Consider the following 23,755-nt stretch of genomic DNA (forward strand, 5'->3'; position numbering starts at 1 on the left):
AGAGCCCATGATCCACAACAGGAAAAGACACCACAATGAGAAGCCAGCACTCCACAACAGAGTAGCCCCTACTCACCACCACTAGACAACGACCAAGCACAGCCAAAAATAAATTAAAGAAATGAATAAAATGCTGGGAAAGATTGAAGGCAAAAGGAGAAGGGAATGGCAGAGGATGAGATAGCATCACCGACTCAACGGCCATGAATTTGAGCAAACTCTGGGAGATAGTAGAAGAAAGAGGATCCTGGCATGTTGCAGTCCATGGGGTCCCAAAGAGTCAGACACGACTTATCAACTCAACAACAACAAAATGTTTTTAAAAAATTAAGTAATTTTTTTAAAAAAAAAAAAGAATATTCCAGTTCCACTGCCTGTTCTATTTGTTATAACTTAACTCAGAAGAGGAGTCAAGTTGTAACATATTGGATATGTTTTATTCACTGATTTAGCCAAGGAGCAAATTATATCAGTTGGATCTACTTCGAACATGTTGTTACTGTTGTTTAGTTCAACTCTTTGCAACCCCATGGACTGTAGCCCTCCGGGGTCCTCTGTCTATTGGGTTCTACAGATAAGAATACTGGAGTGGGTTGTCATTTCCTTCTCTAGGGGAATCTTCCCAATCCGGGGATTAAACACACATTTCCTGCATTGGCTGGTGGATTCTTTACCACTGAACCACCTGGGAAGTATGCTTAGAACATGGGCCAAAGAATGAGTACAGCTAATGTAGCATTACCCACATTTCTTTCTATGTGATCACCTTGATAAATGCCCCCAAACTTCCTCGCATTTCTTAAATCCACACACACTACCTTTGGGAAATTCCTAGAACTGCCCCAACCTCTGAGGATGTGGTTTCCACCAGTTCTGTTTCTTAATAATCCTGGTCTCATCTGACTCATCTTAAATGAATACATCCAACTTGGGGGAGTGAGGAGAGAAAGCACACGACAAAGCAAAAGGGGCCAAATGTGAACAGTGAGTGAATCTGGGTAAAGGGAATCTTGGTCCTTTTGTTATTTGTGTAACAACAAAATTTCTCTAAATCTGAAATTATTTCCAAATACTAAATTTTTTCAAGACCGTGTCTGTTGAGACAATCTCAAATTCTTCACTTGTTACTAATTTCAAGCCACCCTGATGCAACTTGATTTGATCACACCCCTAAACATAGCCACCCATGAATCTGATGATTCAAAATCCGGTAAATATTTTCAGTTCTCGTCTTAACTGACAGTCAGCAGTATCAAACACCACTGACCACTACTTCCTTCTAGAAAGAGATGCCTTGGAATCCTCATTTTCCTCTCTCCTCTTTGGCTGCTCCTTTTCAGGTTTCTGGGCAACCTGGCTTCCCACTGAACCAGATTATCTATTGGATGATAGAGTTCTGCAGCCCTTGATCTTAAATATTTGTTTATTTACTTATTTATTTGGCTACACTGGGTCTTAGTTGTGTCATAAGGGATCTCTCCTCGCATCGAGCAGGCTCATTAGATGCAGTGCGTGGACTCAGTTGTCTCGCGGGCATGTGTGATCTTAGTTCCCCAGTTGAGTTCAGTTTAGTTCAGTTACTCAGTCTTGTCTGACTGTTTGCAATCCCACAGACTGCAGCACTCCAGGCTTCCCTGTCCATCACCAACTCCTGAAGCTTGCTCAAACTCATGTCCATCAAGTAGGTGATGCCATCCAACCATCTCATCCTCTGTAGTCCCCTTCTCCTCCTGCCTTCAGTCTTTCCCAGCATCAGGGTCTTTTCTAATAAGTCAGTTCTTCGAATCAGGTGGCCAAAGTATTGGAGTTTCAGCTTCAGCATCAGTCCTTCCAATGAATATCCAGGACTGATTTCCTTCAGGATGGACTGGTTGGATCTCCTTGCAGTCCAACCAGGGATCAAACCCACATCTCCAGCATTGCAAGGTGGATTCTTAACCACTGGACCACTAGGGAAGTCTCAGCCCTCAATCTTAGACCTTCTTCCCTGCCACGTCTTTTCTTTCTGAAAGAGCCCGTGCTCCTCCACAAGAGAAGCCACTGCAACGAGAAGCCCGTGCACCACAACAAAGCATAGCCCTCACTCCTCACAACTAGAGAAGCCCGTGCATAGCAACAAAGACCCCGTGCAGTCAAAAATCAATAAAAATTTTTAATTAAAAAAGAAAGAAATGGGGGACATAGAAGGGCTTCTGTGCCCAGGAGCCCCACATAGTCCTGCTTGGTTCCAGGATCTAACCAGCTAATCTGAACTGTTGTTGTTGTTCAGCTGCTAAGTCATGTCCAACTCTTTGCCATCCATAGACTGCAGCACGACAGGCTTCCCTTTCCTTCACTGTCTCCTGGAGTTTGCTCAAATTCATGGCCACTGAGTCAGTGAGGCCATCCAACCATTTCATGCTCTCTTTCCTCCTCCTCCTCCTGCCCTTGATCTTACCCAGTATCAGGGTCTTTTCCAGGGTCTGACCTCTGTCTTCATAATAATCCTTAGCCTGCAGGATAAAGCTCTGGGCTGTTGTCACCCACAAGCTTGGATGATCTGACCCCCTCAACCCCATCTCACACTATTCTAGCCAATCTCCTACTTCTGACCTTTTATACGTGCTGTAATTCCTACCTGGAACTCACTTCACCTGAGACACTTTGAACCTTAGTTGCCATCTCTCCATGACCCAACCAATGTGATAATAACAACAGCTTCTACATATTGAGTCAAATACTAGTCACATGCCATTAAACCCATTAACTGACTTAATACTCCTAGGAGCCCATGAGATACAAAACTTTTTCCATGAAGACATTGAGCTCAGAGAGGTGAAGGAACTTGCCCAAGGATGCCCAGCTTAGCTAGCACTGCTTGAACTCAGCTCTGTGTGACACTAAAATGCATGTTCTGTGTGACCCAGCAATCCCACTTCTGGCTACATATCCAAAAAGATTGAAATCAGAATCCCAAAGAAATAATTTGTACTTTCAGTCTCACTGTAGCATTATTCACAATAGCCAAAAAAAAGGGAAGCAACCTAAGTGTTCATGGACAGATGGATAAAAAAGATGAGGTCCATTCATACAATGGCAAATAATTCAGCCTTAAAAAAAAAAAAAAAGAAAGAAAATTCTGCTGTATGTGACAACATGGTTGAACCCAAAGGACCTTATGCTCAGTGAAATAAGCCAGACCAAGAGGGGACACGTGCTGCGTGATTCCACTTCTATGAGCAATCTAAGAGTCAATTTATAGAAACAGAAAGTAGAATGATGATTGCCAGAGACTAGCAAGAGGGGGAAACGAGGTGTTGTTGTTCAATGGGTATTAAGTTTCAGTTATGCAAGTTGAATTTGTTTTCGAGATCTGCTGTACAGTCTACGGCCCTACCACCCTGAACGCGCCCGATCTCGTCTGATCTCGGAAGCTAAGCAGGGTCGGGCCTGGTTAGTACTTGGATGGGAGGTCTGCTTTACAATATTACACCTATAGGTAATAATACTCTGTTGTGCACTTAAAATTTTGTTGAGGGTAGATCTTATGCTGTAATCTTAATGCAATTTCTTTTTTTTTAAAGAAAGCATGCTCTGTGCTCACTTCGGCAGCACATGTACTAAAGAAAGCATGTTTGGAACTTCCCTGGTGGTTCCAGAGGTTAAGAATCCTCCTTCCACTGCAGGAGCCGTGAGTTCAACCCCTGGTTGGGGAAATAAGATCCCACAGGCTAAGTGGCACAGTCAAAAATTTTTTAAATAAGTAAATAATAAAAAATAAAACATGCTCTACAGACCCATCCCTGCTCCTGCCTCACTGTACTTCTCCCAAAACATATACACTCAACACGCAAAGCTGATACAAGGCTTTGGGCTTCTCCCCTCTGCCTTCTCCATCACTGGAGACATGTCCTGGTGGGCTGCTTTGGTGGGAGGGGCTATGGGTCTCTACTTAGGGACCTCAGACTCATCCCCAACATAACAATATGACACTGGAATCCCAAAGCCACTAGGAAAGATATAGAGAGCCTTGGGGGACTGCATCCTTGGAGACACTGTCTTCGAGGTCATTTGGCAGAATAGAATGAACCCCAGAAAGAAATTCCTGGGAGCACACTCAAGTTTCTCATGCCCCACCCGCAAGAGAACATACTAGACGTTGAATAGTGTCCCCCCAAAATTCATGTGCTTCCTGTGAGTAGCCTAGCTGCAAGGCAAGGAAAAGACCCTGATGCTGGGAAAGACTGAAGGCAAAAGGAGAAGACGGTAACAGAGAATGAGATGGCTGTGATAGCTTATGGTGAACGATGTTGGATTTGTGATCTCCAAAGAAAAAGATTTAGCTTTGGGATCAGGGACCAGGCTTGATCACTCAAAAGCTTTTGAGTGTAGGAGAGTTTTATTAAAGTATAAAAAGGGCAGAGAAAGCTTCTGACATTGACATCAGAAGGGGGATGGAGAGTGCCCCCTTGCTAGTCTTATCAAGGCCTTATATGCTTTTACCAGACCAACTCCCACAACATACATTCTTAAATTAGAAAGATTAGAATTAACAATAGAAAGGTCTTACCTGAACCACTCCCATGTAAAATAACAAGATTAGCCAAAAGATTCTTGTTAAAAAGGAGAAACATGTCCTTGAGCAAGATACATTGTTGTTATATAATCCTTAGTATGGAGCTTAAGATGAGTTGTCTCCTTGTGTAATCATCAGCTTTGGGCTTAAAGGAAATAACATCTTATGTGACAGACTAAGGAATGTAGGGAAAAAAAGCTTGTCCTTTTCTCCTCCTCAAGAGCCCCAGACCCCTTTCTCCTCCTCGGGGACCCCGGACTTCTTATCAACCTACCTGAGAATTAACTCTCTCAGTTGGATGCCATCACCGACTCAATGCCTTCCTTGATATCAAGCTCAGTTGATAAAGAATCCACCTGCAGTGCAGGAGACATGGGTTCAATACCTGGATGGGGAAGAGCCCCTGGAGAAGGGGATGGTTACCCACTCCAGTATTCTTGCCTAGAAAATTCCATGGACTGAGGAACCTGGTGGGCTATAGTCCACGAGGTCATAAAAGAGTCGGACAAGACTGAGGGACCGAACACGCAGAAATAGGAAACCTAGGTGGCTCCTCTGTGGCACCAGGGTCTTGTGCTCTCGTCCACACGTCCCCACCCATCTCTCTCTGCCCCTGGGCCCTTCCACACCTCTCATACAGCTTCTGATTCCTGACTAATACATTAGATCAGCAGGGGGCCAGGCATGCTGCATTCCTGCCAAGCAAATCTGATCAGCCCAGCTCGAGTCATGTATCTACCCTGACCAATCAACTGTGCCAGAGAAGTGGCACCACATGACGCCAGGGATGATCACTAAAATTGGAAACAAACACTGTAGCCCTGAGAAGGAAATGGCAACCCACTCCAGTACTCTTGCTTGGAAAATTCCGTGGACAGAGGAGCCTGGTAGGCTACAGTCCAAGGGGTCACAAGGAGTTGGACACTACGGAGCACCTTCACTGATTCACTGCACTCAGTGTAGCCAGAGATTGACCAATCAGGTTTGAAGTTGGCCCCTGGACTACACCCTTCCCCCACCAATCCCAGAGGTGCATTCAGTGTTAACACTTTGGATCCTGGGTTATCAGGGCCAACCCAGGGTCCCGAGGAAGCTTCCAACAAAGGGAGGTGGGGAGTAATAGGTATTTGCCAATTAGCATAGAGCTACTTTCATAATTTAATGATAGATATGCCCATATTTGAGACTTCTCTGATGGCTTAGAAGGTAAAGAATCTGCCTACAATGTGAGAGACCTGGGTTCAATCCCTGGGTTGGGAAGATCTCCTGCAGAAGGGAATGGCAAACTACTCTAAAATTCTTGCCTGGAAAATTCTATTGATAGAGGCTACAGTCCGTGAGGTCGCAGAGTCAAGCATGACTGAGCAACTAACATTTTTACTTTCATGCCCATATTCATGGTTGTCAGTTCATTGTCAGTTCTGTTCACTCAGAAGGGATGTGGGGAATGGAACTCTTTGAGAAGGAGTAGAGATGGGTCAGGCAATGAAATTCATCTTCACTGCCCATCACACACCCTCCTGGCTGTCTACCACGGGCAAAGTTCTTCCCCTTCCTCCTCACCTCCACCTCTCCTCTTAAGTCCCCATCAAGGTCACCTGCTCTATGGAAACCTCCCTGCCCACCTCAGCCCAGGATCCAAGGTCCATCTGGTTTAAATGGGCCAAGGGGCAGATTTTCATGATGGGAAAACTAGGGGGGTTGGGAGAACTGGTCAGGACAGTGGTGTGCTAGCAAATGTTTAACAACCAGCTCTCATGAAGCAGAAAATGGTCCAGTGGCTAAGACTCCAAGCTCCCAATGCAGGGGGCCCAGGTTCAATCCCTGGTCAAGAAACTAGATTCCACACACCACATCTGAAGATCTCGTGTGCTCAAAAGAAAGATCAAAAGGTCTTCAAGTGCTGCAACTTAAGTCCCAATGCAGCAAAATGAATAAACGAAAATAAATTATTTAAAAAAGAGAGAATTGAATCTGTATTTATTATAAATTTTATTGGCATAAATGTTTAGCATGCAACCTCCAGCGATAAAATAAGATACTCCCCACTGCTTCCATACAGCCAAAACTGAGTGTCACAGAACAACTTTCTCGTGTTTTTTTTTTTTTTTTTCCACTCTTGTAACCCAAAGCCAATCTATGCTTGCAGGTGAGAAACAAGCGAATGGAGGTTGATATTTTCCTCTAGACACAGAGACGGAACGAAACAATCAAGATGTGTGTTCACACTTCACTTGCTTTTTGATGATGCTTGGAACTTCTTTGCTAAATCAGCTAATGGTTTGACAGCACTATAGAAAGACTTCCTCGATGTTTTTGTGTGCTAGTCACAATATAACAGTTACAGACAAAACCCACATAAATGTCCTCTGCATGGTGAACATGTTTTCCCAGCACTTTTGAGTGTAGGCAATCAACAAACAGTACATCATACTGGACTTGTAAGCTTTGCCGCTTCCCCTAGTGTAAATACCATCACCATGGTCCATCTTAAGTTACTAGTGTGGTGACACTGAACACGGAGTTGACAAGCAATGTCCTGGAAAACGGAATTATACAGTATTTCCACTGCCAGATACAGTAGAGGTAAACTATCTCAAGGGCATAGAAATAAGGTCACGAGAATAACAAAAATCCCATGCCTAAGGCACAGAGCAGTTTGAAGCCTCAAGATAACTCACATTGTCTAGTAAATGTACAATACATAGCAGTCATAATATATAAAAATATTTTATTATCCAGCATCAGGTACCACCTCACACCCTCCCGTATGTCCCAGTTAAACAGGGTCACACACAGTCATAGTGTAAAGCCAGCATATTAGACCACCAGCTGGGCAAAAGCTGAAGGTTTTGTCTTATCTTGTTCCTGTCTGAATCCCCAACACCTAAAACAGTGCCTGATAAATTTTGCATGAGTGAATAAAGCTCACGCAGCATAGATACATGGACCCCCTCCCACAAGTTAGCCCCATGAGTCCCATGGAGTGGGGAGGAGAGGGGTTGGAAATGAGTCTCTATTTCTCACATATTAACATAAATAAGGATGGGGAGAGGGTCTATTTTATTTGCTCCTATTTCTCTAGCCTTGTACAGTGCCTGGCATGGAGCAGCAGCTCAATAAATATGAGTTGAATGGATTAAAATAATGTACAGTGTCTGAGCTCAGCTCAGAATAAATACCGAGGGACCCAGAGGATCCTGGAGGAAGCGGTCAGCAGCACTGACCCCTGGCCAGCCCAGTGAGGTAGAGAAGCTGGGTCCCGTCACCTGGGGCCCCAAAGGAGGAAGGGAAGATGCAGTCTCGTTCCAGGAGGTGACACCTAGCCCTGGGGTCACGTGAGCTTTGACAAGGGAAGTCCACTGGGAACTTGGGCGGCCACGCGGAAGAGGCCCCAGACCGTGGCTTCGGCTGAGAGCTGCCAGGAGAGAGGCTCCTGGATGGCGGGGCGCAGGTAGACGCTCAAGCGCTGCCCTGCATCCAGGTGCAGCAAGCTGCTCCGGAAACCAGCTGCTGAGTTCCCAGAGGGTGGGGGTGGCAAGTCCAAGGTCAGGGTCAGGGCGGCCCCAGCTTGGCGAGGCTGCGGGTCCAGGGCCACGGAGACGGAGTCGGAGCTGTTGTGGTTGCTGGCCATCACGCGCTTCAGGGTCAAGTGCAAGAAAACATAGTAGACTCCGGCCTCGGGGACCACCAGCTCTTGGGTGTGCTTGTCATAGTGCACGCCTGGCGCCAGAGTCACACCTGTCAACCCCGGCTCGCTCCGCCACTGCACCGGTCCTTCCGTCAGCTGTGCTGTGGGAGGGGAAGGAGGGTTAGCCCAGCAGGTGTGCAGGGCTGGTGGGCGGGGAGCAGAGCCCTGGGAAAGGGGGGGCGGCTCGAAGGGAGGGGCAGACTTGGGGAGGGGTCTGTGAGAAAGATCAGGGAACTCGGAGAAGGAAAAGGGTCTCGGAGGGAAGTGGGGCTTGAGGAGGGGAAAGAAGGGCTAAGAAGGGAGGAAAGGATTCGGGGGGAGGGGGGAGAGACTCAGAAAGCTGGAGATTGAAGAAGCGGAGGGGTGAGACAGGGAGTCGGTGGAGGGAGAGAGACTTCCAGGAGCCAGGAGGAGGAGGACATGTAATGCCAGAAAGGATGATGGAGGGGAAAGGGGGGGTCCTAGGGATGGGAGGAAGGGGTTTGTAGAGAGAGGGGGCGGGCCGAGAGGGGATAGAATGGAGGGACTGAGAAGGAGGCAGGACGAGAGGGAGAGGGCGGGGAAGGGAAGCTTGTCAGGAAGGAGCGAAGATCCTAGAGGAAAGCTAACGGGAGAGAGAAAGGGGTGGAGAGTGAAGAAGGAGGGAATTTCAAAGAGAGGAGAGGAGGTTGCAGAAGAGTCCGGAAGGGGGAGGGAAAGGGCTGGGGAGAAGAGTCCCCAGAAGAGGGAGAGGAAAGGGGGACCCTCTACAGAGGGAGAGTGGGGAGCAGAGTCTGGGAGAGGAAGGGACAGAGGGAACAGGTAAAGAGTCTTCCGAAGAGGGAAGAGAAGGAGGAGGAGGAGGGTCTCCGGAAGCCGGGAAGGGAAGTGAGTGGTAAACAGGGTTTCCAGAAGTGAGGGAGGGGAAACAGGGCTGGGGAGGAGGGGTCCGGATCTCCCAGAGTCCAGTAGGAGGGAGCCGACCCGGCTGAGATTTGCGCGGATCCAGGCCCAGCATTAAGAGGGCGGGGGTCTGAGGTGGACACAGACGGAGGTCAGAGGAGGAGGAGACCCGGAGAGGGACAGCCGAGGTTCTAAGAGGGTATGGGGAGCTTTTCAGAGAAGGGAGGGAAAGAAGGTCAGATTGGGTCGGGGGGTGGGGGTGCTTCCCTCTCCCGGAGCTTTCCCATTTTGTGCACCCTCCCCCCCCCCCCCCGCTCCCCCGAATCTTTAGGGAGTCACTCACCACCATCGGCCACCACCAGCTGCGCGAACACGCCCTGCTGAGAGAAAGGACAAATGGAAAGTGGATAAAGGTCCTCCAACTCGCAACACGCAGCCCCCTGGAAAGTGGGGTCCCCGGGATCTGCGCAGGCCTTGAGCCTACAGTCTTTATGGTCCCGTCCCTTCCCGTTCCAAAAGAACCCACCCCCCCCCGCAACCCCGCGAGCGCGCGCACACACACACACACACACGCTGCCCCAGCCCTGGCCGTCTGCAAGGAAAGGACCCCAAGGACTTAGAATGGAAATGAGGAGACAGTTCCTCCAGGGGGCTTGACACTGCAGTCTTGAGGGGGAAAGGAGAGTACCCTACGGGTCCGGTAGAAAACCGAGGTTCTCCGGGAGTTACGAAAGAAAAGGGAAACCCCCCGATGGTTGCAGACAGTGTCCCTCGGGGTGCGCGTTGGTGAGACGGTCCCCATCTGAAGCCCGGGGTGCAGATGGGGTCTCACGAGGGGTTAGGATTAAGAATGGCGCCCCCCTGGAGACCTGGATAAAGAATTGGTGCCCTCAGAAATCCAAGAAGAACGGGGGGTGGGTCTCTCCACCCTCGGCCTGGGACGCAGAAAAGACCTCGCGGGAGGCAGGACGCGGATGGAGAAGGGGTCCCGGGGCTGGGTACATGTCTCTCTCGGGGTCCAGATCGGGCAGTATCTCACCTGCGGAGAGTTGGGGAGGCGGGCGTGGGGGTCGGAAGTCTGCTCCAGGCCCACGGGGAGAATCGAACTGGGCGCGGGACTGGAAACCGGCGAGGCAGGGGTCCCGGGGACGCCCCAGACCCGCACCACGCAGGTGGCGCAGGCAGCGGCAAGCAGCAGCAGCGCGGCGCTCAGAGCCCAGGGCAGCGGATTGCAGACGCGACCCGGGGACGCGGGCGACCGCTGGGCCTCGGGGTCCGGGGTGACGAGTGTGTTGGAGTGCATGGCCGGCTGCGGGCGGCTGCGAGCTGGGTCCAGCGCACGGCCTTTTATAGCTAAGCCCCGCTTTCCGGGGAGTGGCCGAGGGGATCCCAGCGACCCGCTGGGTAGGTTGGTTCCCGCCCGCCCCGCCCCGTGCGGCCCCGCCCCGCCCCGGCCAACTTCGGTCCAAACTTTCCCCAACTTTCTCTTCCCTGAATCTCTCTCCGTCTCCTTTTCTTTCTGGAGCTCTCCACGCCCTGCTCCATCAAATCCTCTTGATCCCCAGTTATCTCTCCTGCATCTCCCTGGTTATCTCCTCGCCTCTCTGCTTCTCTCTCTTGTCTCTTTCCCCGATTTCTTATCCCTCCCTAGAGCCCCCCTCAGCATTGGGGCTTCCCCAGGATTCCCCTAAACTCAGCACTTCTTCGAGGAGTCAAAGAAGAGCCAGGCCTCAGACCGCTTGTCCTCTGGAGCATAAGTCCTCCCCGTGGAACCCCGAGTGCTCTGCTTAGTCCTCCCTCTACTTCCCTCTCTTTTCCCGCGACCCCGGACCTTCCCTGGCCTGCCCCCACCCACCCACCTAGGCGCTTCCCGTCAGGGGCTCCCTGGACCCCACAAGCAAAAGGCTGGAGAGTCCAGGTGGAGAAATTCCCCTTGTAGGAAAGGGACAATCTTGAGTGAGGCGGAGGAAACTCAAATTTCCCGTTCGCGCTCCCGTGGTGTCCGCGGGGGCGGGAGGAGGAGCGGAGATGCGGCCAAAACTCTGCCCCAAAAGAGGAAGCAACCGTGGATTGACAGATGGCCAGCCCTAGAAAAGCCCTGGGCTCCCATAGAAGCCCGGTTCTGCCCAGACCAGCAGGGTAGACCTCGCCATCCTTCTTCAGGTCTCACTTCCCCTATAGCGCAAGGGAGAATGGACCCGGGAATTGATCTCACCCGTCCACCAGCGGCCCAGGAAATGGGGGGAGGGGTGTTTTGGTTCAACTGAACAAAGATCGGATACCGGCCCTGTATTCAACCTTGTATTAAGCCTCTCTGAGGAATTAAAAGGAGAAAACACTAATGATACTGGCTCTTGTTGACACCTAGGTGTAAAACGCTTCCGTTAATACTAGCGGTTTATAAAAAAGCGCGGTGCCCAAACCAGCATCACCTGGGGACTTGCTAGCTCTGCAAATTCTAGCACCTCAGCCAGACCTAGTGACATTCTGGGAACTGAAGCCGTGAAATCAGTGTCTGATGGAGCCTTTAAGAACATTCTGACACTTGCCCAAGTTGAAGAACCCACTGCATTGTACCAAGGTTGTTCCTTCACACCTGCTGTCCCCTACGCATGGAATGTTCTTTCCCCCAGATCTGTGGTCAGCTGTCCTTCTGAGTAAAGAGGATGAATTAAAGTCCAGCGCCTACTTTTACTGTCTCCCAAAATCTCACTGCAACCATAGTTAAGGGACTGTCTTAAAACCTAAGCCAAAACATGTCAGCCATGGGGTGGAATGCCAAATACACATTCCCTAGCAAAATACCACCATCAACCACCATGTCTCACGCCTCAGTTATTGGTGCCCTCCTGCCAACTCCAAAAGAGATGTGGTAGGTGGCAGCTAAAGTAGAAGCGTTGGTTGAAAGTAAATTCCCAAAAGAGATACCAGCTCTGCTCCCCAGTAGGGTGGAAACACAACCATTTCTTGGTTGCCTTTTTTTCCCCTCCAGACCACGGAAATCTCAACATTTCTGGTGGGAGGAATGCAGTTGATAACAGAAGAATCATGCTAGGATCATGTGTGAATCAAATGTGTGAACTTGAATGCAAGAGTTGAAACTGTCCCACCTTGACCCTCGCCCCCTACCCAGCAGCCAGGACCTGAAAGATGGGGATGGGTGGGATCTTTTCTCAGAGGAATTTGACCAGCCAGGAAGATAGATACAAAGATTCTGAGGACAAAGAGGCTTCACCAGATAACCATCGCTCTGCCAAGAAGCTCACAGGCCACGGGCCATTCTGTTTATTATTAAACCCCACCCCAAGGCAGCTCACAGACAAGGTTTGCCTGAGCTGACAAAAAAGAGGAATTCAGAGAACTCCCAGGCACCATCTCGGATAACCCAAACGAAAGTGTCTCTCTCTCGGGCCCCAGTTACATCACCCCTTGAAATTTCCTTACTAGCAGTTTCCACCACGTGAGATATTCTTGTTCGTTTGTTTACTTGCTCATGGTTGTTTTGCCCCAAGAAACTGTTAAGTCCCAAAGAGGAGTCTCTTTGCCTGCCTGGTTTCAATGCTATCTCCAGTACCTAGAAAATTATAGGCCTTGATAGTATTCATTGAATAAAGGAATGAATGAAGTATAATAGTTACCTGCATGGATTCTAGAGGTGGAAAAACCTTAGTTCACTGACATTTTGTGTGTTTTCATTTTGAAGCAGCTGGGAAAAGTCAAAAGAAGACTCCTGACAGGTGCAAATCATGTGAAATTCAAATTTCAGTGTCCACAAATAAAATTATATCAGCACACAGCCACGCTCATTCATTTCCATACAGTCTGTGGTGATTTTTGCAATGTTCCGGCCAAACAGAGATTGTTTGGCCCACAAAGCCCCGAATGTTTACTCTCTCTGGTCTCTCAGTGGAAAATTTGCTGCCCCCGCTCTAACAGTCTTGCGTTTCAGCCCTCCAATGTCTTGCTGTGTGGTCTGGGGCAAGCTGCTTCAGCTTTCTGAGCCTCACTTTTCACATCTGCTAAATGGGAATAAGAGTAAATCTCAAAGGGTAGCTGAGAACTTGCTGTGAGCAGTGGCAGGCCCATGGCAAAGGCTCATTCCAGGTGAGCTGGATCACTGAGTTTTCTACAATACCAATGGCTGGAGTGAAAAAAAAAAAAAACAAAAAAACTGAGACTCCAAAAGTCAAAGTCACAGTCAAGGACTTCCAGTGACTTCTGAACTCTAGATGCCAAGGGGCTTAGCAGAATTCTGTACACCCCCTCCAGGGTGGGGGAACAAGGCCTGGCAGCCTGGGGAAGGTGCAGGCCGCAGCCAGGGAGCGCCATGACGCATTGTTGTGGTCGGGACATATGACATAGACAGCCCCGCCCACCATGGAGCGCTCAGCATCAGTTGCCTAGCACCCCATGGTTTAGTAGTTGCACCTCTGTGTGCTCAGCTGTCTCCCCAGGAGAGAGTGGGCCCTGGTTTCCCTCCCCTCTAGAGGAAGGACCTGAATTCTCTCACCATTGCCATTTCAGGGCTCAAGGGAGGGATTGGGCAGGAAGTAGCTGGGGGCGGGGTGGGGGGAGACCCTTCTGCCCTCTCAGAGGCCCAGACAACAGGCACCTCCTCTAGGAAGTATGCCTTGATTTTTCCTAGCCAAACCCACCTCCTTCTGAGTTCCTGACTGCCCGCCACCCTGTATGAAGTCCACTGGCCTGGATCCTTCGTGTCCCCACAGGCAAAGCCTGAAAGAGTTCTTTAGTGATTACTGGGTAAGTGCACAGTGAGAGGGCATGGGACGCAGCAGGGGGCTGTAAACCAAGAAAAGAAGAAAAATGAGAAGAAAAGAATTCAGTGAGATTGGTTTTGAGCCAAAGGAGTGTCCACACGTGTTGAAGGAGGAAATTGAAACTGAGAGAGGAATCACGTTCTCCAGGTTAGGTCTCTGGAAAAGCTGGGTCCAAGTCTCCTCGGCCCTGGGGAGGCCGGGAAAACACAGACCCAGCATGTGAATGCACTTGCCAGATTGTGTAAACATGACAAGGCATGATGGTGCCATTAGACTTTGTGGAGTTGGGGTTCCTATCCAGCTACTGTTGAACTGTGTGTTTCCAACATAATGAGTGTTCAGGATAAGCAAAGTAGTAGTGAGGGGATGTACCTACCAGTGTGTTTCTAGTTGAGGAACAACAATGGCACAAGATCCCATCTCTGAGCCTCGCTTTTCACACCAGCTCCAGGAGTTGGTGATGGACAGGAAGCCTGGTGTGCTGCAGTCCATGGTGTGGCAAAGAGTCAGACACGACCGAGCTGAACTGAACTGAACTGAAATGGGAATAAGAGAACGTCTCAAAAGCATAGCTAGCTTTAAATCCCAGTTCTGTCTCAAAGCAAATGCCTTCACCTCTCTGCCTCGAGGTTCCCATCTGGGAAGTATAGCTAATACAGGGACCACCTCGTAGGATTACTGTCCTGAATCGGAAGCCAGAATGATACCTGGCATACAGCAAGTGCTCTCTGGCATGATTGAGGCTGATGGTCCGGTGCCTCTGTGCGACTTGTAGGTGGGGATTTGATCCTGTAGATGAAGCACCAGGGTCCAGAAACGAGTGCAGATGTCTGGGCCAAAAGAGAGGCAGGAAGAATTCAGAATGGAAATAGTCAGGTGTCATCGAAAGAGAAATGGTCAGATTATCACTCATAGAATCAGTTCAGTAATCAAGCCATGGGGGAGGTTGAGTCATCTATTTGCGGCCCGATAGAGATCTCAAAGGGCTAAGAAAACAAAGAATGCGGATTTGGTTTTAGAGCAAAGACATATTTGCATAGCACACATCTGGAAGGTTTATAAGAAGCTTAGTGGGGGACTTCCCTGGTAAGACTCTGCACTCCTAATGCAGGGGGCCTGGATTCGATCCCTGGTCAGGGAACTAGATCCCACATGCCACAACTAACATCCAGGGTGGCCAAATAAATAAATTTTAAAAAAAAGGAAGGAAGCTAGAGGTATTCAGGAGAATTATCTGAAAAAGAGATCATGAACCTTCCACTGTATAAGCTTCTGCCCACTTACATTTTCCACGTTTGCTTTGTCTTGGTTTGTGTGTGTGTTTTACGTACAGAATCGTGGTCAGGTATGAGCACATAGAAAAACCAGTGGCCACACACACACACACACACAATTTAACAGAAAAAAATAAAAAAGAGAGAAAGAAACCAGTGACCTGGTCTATTTGGAGGAAGGGAAAATTTTCACACCAGTGACATCAAAGGTAGGAAATGGTGTTTCCCTGCTAATGGCAGTGGACAGACACAGGGATGGGGAAGACCCAAGCATACCAGGGCAGGCCCTGGGTACCCTTCAGAGGGCCCGGTCCCTGAGAAGCCAGCTCACTCTGCTGAGAAGCAAGCCAGCCTGTCCCAGGAAGGAAGCCCCAGCATGGCTAACACCTGGAAGGGACTCTCCAACTGGCCCAGAAAGGCAGCCACCAGACAGACACTGGTGTACAAAGGACATCCCAATTCAGGCAGTACACAATTACACAAACAAAGACAGACACAAACACACAACACATACACATACACACACTGAGACATATAATCACAGATACACAAGAGTAGCCACCAAAGCTAGCCACAGACACACACAGAGACACAACAGATACATATTCAGAGCATATACACCCAAGAAGATAAGTACACACCATAGCAGACCCACAATCACATGCATACCAGAACAGGGGTGGGGATACACCATACAGGCATACACACAGTCACACACTAAGACATGCCCAGAGATGGAATCCTAGACACACAGCTGCCCAAGCTAGCCACAACAGCACAAAAGTCACACATGCCCAGAGTCACACATACCCACTAACATATAGCCTGAGAGAGTCTTGAAGGCTCTGGAATATGCATTCAAAGACACACAGTATCAGATGCCCAAAGACCACCAAAGTCACACACTGACTGACCCAGGCTGACCTGGAAAGACTGGCAAAGACACAAATACAAGGGAGCACAACCAAAGAAACACAGGTCCCGCCCCCAGGGAAGATCCAGGGTCTCTGAGCCACCAAAGATCCACCCCCCAGGCTCTCCTTCTGGGGGCCTATCCCTCCCTCCCTCCCTTAAGGAAACTCTGGGTCCCTTTCCTTGGCAGTGTGGGCCGCGGGCGACCCCTGGTGGACCCGGCGCCTCGGTCCAGGGCTTCACGGAATGGGAGGGTGGGAGGAGGGTGTCTAGGCTGAAAGGATGAAAAGATGCTTCGGCGTCTACTGAAAAACTCGGAGAAAGGCGCGTGGTAACAGGGAAAGGGAGACACCGGAGCCCGGCTGGAACGGGACCAGACAGGGTCTTGGACGCGGGAACAGGGCATAGGAAGCAGGAGTGGGACTGAAGACCCTCACCCATCCCCACTCGGTGCAACCCCGAGTCCCCGCGGGGACGGTGCTCCGGGGACAGTAAAGACAGGGCAAGCCCGGAGGCGAATTCCCATTGGCCCGCACCGGACCAATGAGGAGCGGCGAGGACTCCCGGCGTGGCGGAGAGGGACAGGGCAGCCGTTGGTGGAGATGGAAGGGTCCCGCCTGCCCAATCAGGCTCTCAGCTGGAGAATGACCACCAGGGAATCGCCCAAGGTCTGCAATCGCCAGCACGGAGACGTCTCTCCCAGGAGGACTCTCGTCAACCCCGATATGACTTTGACCAGCGGGACCCTGAGAACGGTGGGCTTGCCCCTCGCAGAGCTGCCCCAGTCTCCCAAGCCCTGCCCACTCCCAAGCCCCACCACTTCCCTGTCATACTTCGTAAGCCCTTTCCACTTCCCTTTCTCCCAGGCCCCGCCCACTCTCCCGCCCTCGGCATCCCAAGCCCTGTCCATTCACCAGCCCCTCCCACTTCCCTGTAATTCACCATAGGCACCGCCCACTTCCTAGACACCATTGTCCCAAGCCCTGCCCACCTTCCAGTCCCGCCCACTTTCCCGTAAGCTCCGCCCACTTCTCAGACCAACTTCCGAGGCCTTGCCCACTCTCCTGGCCCACTCACTTTTCTACTTTTCTCCGGCCAGCACTGCCCTCTCCCCAGGCTCCGCCTTTCTATTGTCTCCCTAGTCTGACCTTCCTGGAGATTCCAGTCTCTGAGTATTTTGTCCTGGGTTACACTTTCCCAGAACTCTCTGCCCCATTCTCAGTCCAGGTCTTTGAACCATCCCCACTCCTAGTCTGACTTTTCTGGAGTCCTCTGGTTGCTGAGCATTTTGTCTGAGCACTTAGTCCCCACCCACTTTGTTCCTCTCCACCTTCTTCCAGACCCCACTCAAACTTTCAAGACCTTACCCCAAAATCAGTCAAGTCCCTGAATGGGATGGGGCTCCCAACTAATGGAGTCAGGGAGGCCTCAGTTTCCTCTGACCCTTAGGCCATCCTCAGGAAGGTCCCACCCCCTTGGCCATTCTCGGGGTTGCCCTGCCTCCTTGGCCATCTGATTACTGGCCTGCAATGGGACCCCTCCCCGCCCACCTTGATCTTCACCATTCAAACCAGCCTCTCCCCCACTGTGACCAGATGCCTCTTGAGTTCTAATCCCAGTCTGGGTGGGCATGCCAACCCCTTCGTTCCCCACAGTCAATCAATTTACCACATACCATCTTGGCCTTGCCTGAGTTGGTGGTCCGATATCAGTGCCTGTGGCCCGGAGACCCGCGCAGGATGCCCCTGTTCCATCTGCTGCCACACTCCTGGACTGCCAAGCTGTTGGTGGCTTTGGACTTATTCTGTCTGATGCTGGGTGAGCCCCTCCCTACCATCCTTGAGCCCCTGCCCCATGTGGACACCCAAGAAGTCTTGGGAGGGAGTCTGTCTTCCTGTGTGTCTTTATCTGAGGTTTGCTAGGCCTGGGGCTGGCTGCCTGCCCTAATGTGTGTGCTTGGGCTGTGTGTCTTCACATTTGTGTCATCAGCATATTTCTGGGATGTCTGGGTCAATGAGACTCTGCGCGAAGGGAGCAGAAGGGGACTTTCCACAAGAATGGCTTTTGTGTGCTTACCTGTCATCCTGAATCTGGATGCTGGGGTCAGCATCCAGCTGCACATCTTTTTTTTTTTTTTTTCAGTCTTACATATGACTTTATGTGCTGTTAGTCTCCCTGAGTTGTGTATCTGGGTCTGTCTATGTGTCTGTGGTGGGAGGTATGTTTGTACTATATATATCTCTGTGTACGTTTTGACTATGTGTATGTTGTGTGCAAGCCCCTGGGTCTATCTGTATGTCTGGGGCTGGTCTGGTTGCACTTATATCCATGAATGTATAATTCTGTGTGTGTATGCACATGTGTGTGTGTATGTGTGTGTCCCTTTGGGTCCCTGAGTTGCATAGTATATTGCAGTGTTGCATGCTGTACTGGCTTGGGGGGGGGGGGGGCGGGGGCGTTCACTGTGGGTGACTCCTATGCATGCACTTGATCTATGGGAGCCCGTGACTATGCATCTGGGGTGGTGGTCCATACAATGGTATTTGTGTAGCCAGCTTTGTGTCTGGGTCTATATGGGCCTATGTGTGTTGTGGGTATATTGTTATATGTCTGTGTGTGTACATCTGAATCTGGGTGTCTGGGTCACACTGTTTGGTTGTATAATTGTGTGTGTCAGATTCTGGGTGTGTGGGTACCCATGTGGCTTGAGCTTGCTTGGGGTCCAGATGTGTGGCTGGCATAGACCAATACCCTCAACTCCCCAGTGTGTAGAACTAGTGACCAAAGCTCCTTTGCTGGGATGAGGAGGCCAGACTGGGACGCTAGCTTGGCCCTTCCAGCCCAGAGAGGGAGCTGGGGATGGTGAGAGATTGGGTTCCAGCTGCCTGACTCCACTAGGCTTCAGTGGATGACAGAGTCAAGACGGGGAGGGAGGCCTGGTATAGGCTTTTAGAATGAGCAGGCCTACACCTGCTGGAAGACAGGCCCCCTGGTCTGCCTGACTTCAGGATGGTAGTGTCAGGTGAGGGGCCCCAGATGCTGCTCACACACAACTTTGCTACCATTTTCTCCCAGCTCGATCAGCCACAGAACCGTCCACATAGGCATGGAAGAGACATACCAGACAGGACCACACACACTAGCGCAACCCACACATCCATGGACACAATGTATAATCTCCTTTTTTTCTCTCTCTCTCATACACACACACAGACATGTACTCATGAGCACCACAAACACCTATTCACACCACATACACATGACATAGACATAGCTATCCATCAGCACACATACACATTCACACACAAGACATGCAGAGCCACAGTCATACACATATGCATGCATACATGAGGACACACACACACACATACGGAAAGAGTGAGCCCTTCCACCCTCATCCCTTCCATCATTATCCTTACCCCTTACCCACCTCATTCCCAAGACCCCACCTGTGAATGGGTCCCTGGGGCTCTGGCCTCCTCTGGCCTCCTGGCCAGACTGTCCTCCCTGCCCATGTCCCCGTGTCCAGGCTGTGGAGATGCTAGGAGGACAGCCTGGCAGAAGGCCTAAGGAGAGTCAACCTCAGGTGACCCGTCCATGAGTGGGGTCATCTCCACCCCCTGCAGTCAGCCTCCCCATTGTGCTGAGTGAGACCGGTTTGCTGGAACCCCACATCCAGGGCTTCTTTTGCAATGACACCACCATCCAATACCCCCGGATGGCCCATTATATCATCGAAGACTCGGCACTCATGAAGATGGGCTTCTTCATCTCCATCTTCACGGTAAGAGGCTGGCCACTTTCACCTCAGGCTGTGGTGACATGCTATGAGCAAGTTCACCCCTTTTTCTGGCAAAATGGGAACCCCCACAGATTATAGATCTAAAGCAGGAGTAAATACCACCTCTTTTTCCTAATGAAATGGGACATTTCACTGCTCAATGGTATAAAACCCCTTTCCTTGAGGACAAAGTAAGCCCCCACTTTTGACTTAGTATAACAGAAAGAACCCCTTCTCTGCCTTAGGCATGGAACAGGAAGTTCAGCCCCTCCTCCCCCCAGTAGACTGGGAAGCCCCCACCCTTTATGCAGAAGGCAGGAAGCAGCCCTGCCCCCTGTGAAGGTGGGAAACCTCCTCCTTTCAAACATGGAACATCCTGCTTCTTCCTCCTGGTGACAGGGGATGTTCTACAATTTTCCAGCATTTGGATGGAAGTCTGTCCTCTTTTCCTGGTATAACAGGAAGTCCTGCCCTTTTCAGATATGAGACAGGAAATCCTGCCTATGTATGACATAAATTAGGGAGATATCCCACCTCTTTTCCTGGTATGGCAGGAACTCCTGCCCTTTTTAGATATGGGACAGGAAATCCTGCCTATGTCTGACATAAACTAAGGAGATGTCCCACCTCTTCTCCTGGTGTAATAGGAAGTCCCACTCCTTTCAGATGTAGGGCAGAAAATCCTACCCATGTCTGATATAAGCTAGGGCCATGCCCTGCCTCTTTTCCTGGTATATCGAAATCCTACCCCTTTCAGATATGGGACCCCCCGTTTCCCTGGTGATAACGGGAAGCCATATTCCTTGGCTTAGGAGTCTTGCCCATTTCAGACACAAGGGGTGGGAGAAGTTACCCATTTGTGTGTGTGTGTGATGGAATGAGAAGACCCACATTTTTCGGCTGGTTTGGTGGGAAACAACAGCCTCCCTTCCACATGCGATAAAGCATGGAGGATTTCCCTCCCTCCTTGCACCCCCTGCCCTCAGCAGTGACCCCTTCACCCATCCACTTCGGCCCCACAGATCAGCCTGGGAGAGCTGATTCGGGTCAGGGGCCTGCAGCTGAGCTCGCCAGCCTTCATGAGCAGCACTTACGTGGCCATGATCTACAAGCAGCTGGGCGCCTTCATCTTTGGCAGCCTGGCCAGCTTCTCCCTGACCAGTATCGCCAAGATGACCACAGGTCAACTGCGGCCCCACTTTCTGGCCACGTGCCTGCCCGATCCAACCTCCTTTGACTGTGAGAACGGCTACATCACCAACTACAGCTGCACAGGGCATCCTGAAGATGTCCTCGATGCCAGGCGAGTGGGTGGCCAGGGAGGGGAACCCAGGAGGTGTCCCCACCCCACCCCACCCCACTCCACCCCCAGCTGATATCCATGCTCCCCCTGCCCATCCCCCAGGATGTCCTTCTATTCTGAGAACGCCTCCTTGGGGATGTACTGCATGGTGTATCTGGTGGTGAGTATTGGTGGGAGGTGAGCTGCACACCCAGCAAGGCCAGAAAATGCTCCATTGTTCCCCCCGCCCCCACCATCCCATGGTGCCCGCAGTGCCAGGCACAGCTCCCACAGAGCTTGTGTGTTCCCCCAGAGTCAGGAAGGCAAGAGTGGGGTGGGCCATCTCCTCTTAAGATTCATTCAGCATCCTGGTCCCAGAATAGCAACTTGCAGAACCCTCTGTGCCCCCGACCCCTGCCCCTGCAGCTGGAGAGGGCTCATGCCAGGCTGGGTCTGTGCCCAGGACTGGGCTCCACCAAGGACAGCAGGAAGGGAAATCACCCCAGACCCAGCTGAGGTGAAGATCTAAGATTTAGGTAATAAAATGGCAGGAAGGGAAGCAGGGGGGCGGAGAGAGTTGCCTCTGGGAAGGGGCCAACAACCCAGGGGCATAGACTTGGGTGGCAGAAGCGGATTAGAGCCAGCCCAAAGCACCGAAGCTCGGTGGTGGGCAGACACAACAATACAGAGGCTCCAGCCACGGGGGCACGTGATGATCACACAGCTGCCTCCACACCAGCAATGTTTTCTCCCTGAGGGACAGTGGATTCAACTGCCAGCTCCCCCAAACCACCCCTGCCCCTTTGTATTTTAAGACAAAGTAATTACAGCTTCCTGTAGTGATAAAAGCACAGAGTTTTGGAGGTGGAATGTGCATGTTCTATTCCCAGCCTCAACTTTGTGTGACATTGGGTGAGACCTTGAAACTCGGTTTCCTCATCTGTATGGAAATAGCACTTGCCTCCTAGGGTTGTTGCCTCATCACATAGATGAGCTGATACCCTCAAAGCACTTAGAACAGGATCTGGCCTAAAGGTCACTATTAATCATTAATAACAAGCAAAACAGACTCCCTTCGTCCCCAGGATGGGGCGGTGGTTGGGGGACTGGGTGCACGCCAACATGCCAACGTGCACAGACAGACCACACACAACTCAGAGGCCAGCCTTGCTGTGATTTTTGGACGGAGTGGACAATTTTGTGAACAGCATAGTCTAGATCTCGGGGAATTCCCCCACCTCTTTTTCCCCCCCACCTCTTAAGTGTCCCTCAAGTGCCCACAGTTGATGTCTCCCTAAAACATACAAGCACCACTGTCCCATTCTGCTTGCTCATCTCAAGGAAGTAAATTTCACCTGATGGGATTTTTTTTTTCTGTTTTCCATTTCAAAATCAAGAGCCCAAACTCTGCTCCTTGAGGGTTCGCCAATGAGGCCGACCTGCTTCAATTGGAGACCTGACCCTGGCAGGAAGTGGCAGTGCCCACTCACAGCATGAGCCTACCCCGAGGGTCTCACCTGACTCTTAGGAAATCATTCACCACCTAACAATTTTCCCAATGCTAGCATGTAGTTAAGAGCACACAGTTCTATTACAGTGATGGACACAGCCCCTACCCTCTTTAGAAGCTGAAATATATTTCCATACAAAACTGGCAGGTTCAGGTAGAAAACACGGGTGGGCACAAAAATGTAGCCCCGGGGTGGAGTCCCTCTGATTACCCTTTACCAGGGTTTCAAGGCACTGCCACCCGCCTTCCAGCTCTACATACAGGCCGGTTCCTGGGGACGGAAAACCTGGCTCTTACGGCCCACCATCCAGCTCCTCTTCTTGTGCCTGGCTCTGCTGACCGGCTACCTCCGGGTTTTGGACCACCGGCACCACCCCTATGATGCTTTGGCCGGCTTCTTGCAGGGAGCTCTGATGGCTTTCTGGGTAGTAAGTGATGCCGTGGGACACCTGGGTGCAGGGAGGGTCTGCTTGTCTGGGAGCCCCTGGGTATGCCTGGCACTCCTCATCTCCCAGGAAGGGAATGCAGGAGAGGCCAGACTGGGGTGGAAGAACGGGCATGGTGGGAAGGTGATGTCAGTCCACCACAACCTCTCTTGGCTTCATCCCTGCAGGTTTTCTACATCTCAGGCAATGACAAGTCCCAGAACCACCTATGTTCTGCGTGCCGCTTTCCTCCCCACTTTCCCTCTCTGTATTCCTCCCCCAAGGACCCTCAGGGAACCCAAGGCATGCCCTGACACAGAGGAAGACAGAGGGCACCCTCTGCTTTCCAGGGCCTGTGCTCCCCCGGCGGGGCTGTCCCTTCCCAGGTGGGCTAGTCCAGAAAGCCCCACCTGTATGGAGCTCCGTCCTGACCCCAGATCAGCCCTGCCCTGGAGGGGTGACACAGGAAGTCCCAGTTTCCTGGGGCTGAACCCCAAATTAGCCCCTCCCAGCAGGGCCACTTCCACTTTTATGTTTTTATGTTTTCTTGCTATATTAAAGAATGAAATGCCAACACCGGGTTTATGAATTCTTGAGAGATATTAACATGGATTGATAGTCTTCGTATATCAATCCGGAAACCATGTCCCAGGGATCAATTATAA

The 23,755-nt window shown here is 50.8% G+C and overlaps 2 protein-coding genes across 3 annotated transcripts; one reads left to right on the forward strand and one right to left on the reverse strand.

The window, feature by feature from the left end:
• Positions 1–6,528: 6,528 nt before the first annotated feature.
• Positions 6,529–10,465, reverse strand: TNFSF9 (TNF superfamily member 9). 2 transcript variants are annotated; one of them, XM_061150557.1, is made up of 3 exons: positions 10,168–10,465; positions 9,472–9,505; positions 6,529–8,347 (listed from the first exon to the last, which is right to left on the reverse strand). In XM_061150557.1, the coding sequence occupies exons 1-3, from the start codon at positions 10,429–10,431 to the stop codon at positions 7,890–7,892; spliced, it is 756 nt and encodes a 251-aa protein (XP_061006540.1). In that variant the 5' UTR covers positions 10,432–10,465; the 3' UTR covers positions 6,529–7,889. The 2 variants fall into 2 exon arrangements, with proteins under 2 accessions (XP_061006540.1, XP_061006539.1); XM_061150556.1 differs by having other exon boundaries at positions 9,472–9,508; positions 10,168–10,464.
• Positions 10,466–16,676: 6,211 nt separating this feature from the next.
• On the forward strand, positions 16,677–23,566 carry LOC133061282 (phospholipid phosphatase 3-like). Its single transcript, XM_061149282.1, has 7 exons — positions 16,677–16,847; positions 17,748–17,910; positions 19,719–19,876; positions 20,896–21,176; positions 21,279–21,336; positions 22,917–23,093; positions 23,279–23,566. Exons 1-7 carry the CDS (start codon positions 16,695–16,697, stop codon positions 23,402–23,404), a joined length of 1,116 nt encoding a protein of 371 aa, XP_061005265.1. The 5' UTR covers positions 16,677–16,694; the 3' UTR covers positions 23,405–23,566.
• Positions 23,567–23,755: the final 189 nt, after the last annotated feature.

This window comes from Dama dama, chromosome 9, assembly GCF_033118175.1.
Source record: "Dama dama isolate Ldn47 chromosome 9, ASM3311817v1, whole genome shotgun sequence".
NCBI lineage: Eukaryota > Metazoa > Chordata > Mammalia > Artiodactyla > Cervidae > Dama > Dama dama.

Bases quoted from the DNA above. Each gene is read 5' to 3' on its own strand.
- TNFSF9 (XM_061150556.1), bottom strand. From the start codon at position 10,431: ATGCACTCCAACACACTCGTCACCCCGGACCCCGAGGCCCAGCGGTCG. The intron at 9,509-10,167 runs GTGAGATACTGC...CCTTTCTCTCAG, and splicing joins GCCTCCCCAACTCTCCGCAG to CAGGGCGTGTTCGCGCAGCT. The intron at 8,348-9,471 runs GTGAGTGACTCC...CCCCTCCCACAG, and splicing joins GCTGGTGGTGGCCGATGGTG to CACAGCTGACGGAAGGACCG.
- LOC133061282 (XM_061149282.1), top strand. From the start codon at position 16,695: ATGGAAGGGTCCCGCCTGCCCAATCAGGCTCTCAGCTGGAGAATGACC. The intron at 16,848-17,747 runs GTGGGCTTGCCC...CGTTCCCCACAG, and splicing joins CCAGCGGGACCCTGAGAACG to TCAATCAATTTACCACATAC. The intron at 21,337-22,916 runs GTGAGTATTGGT...CCCGCCTTCCAG, and splicing joins ACTGCATGGTGTATCTGGTG to CTCTACATACAGGCCGGTTC.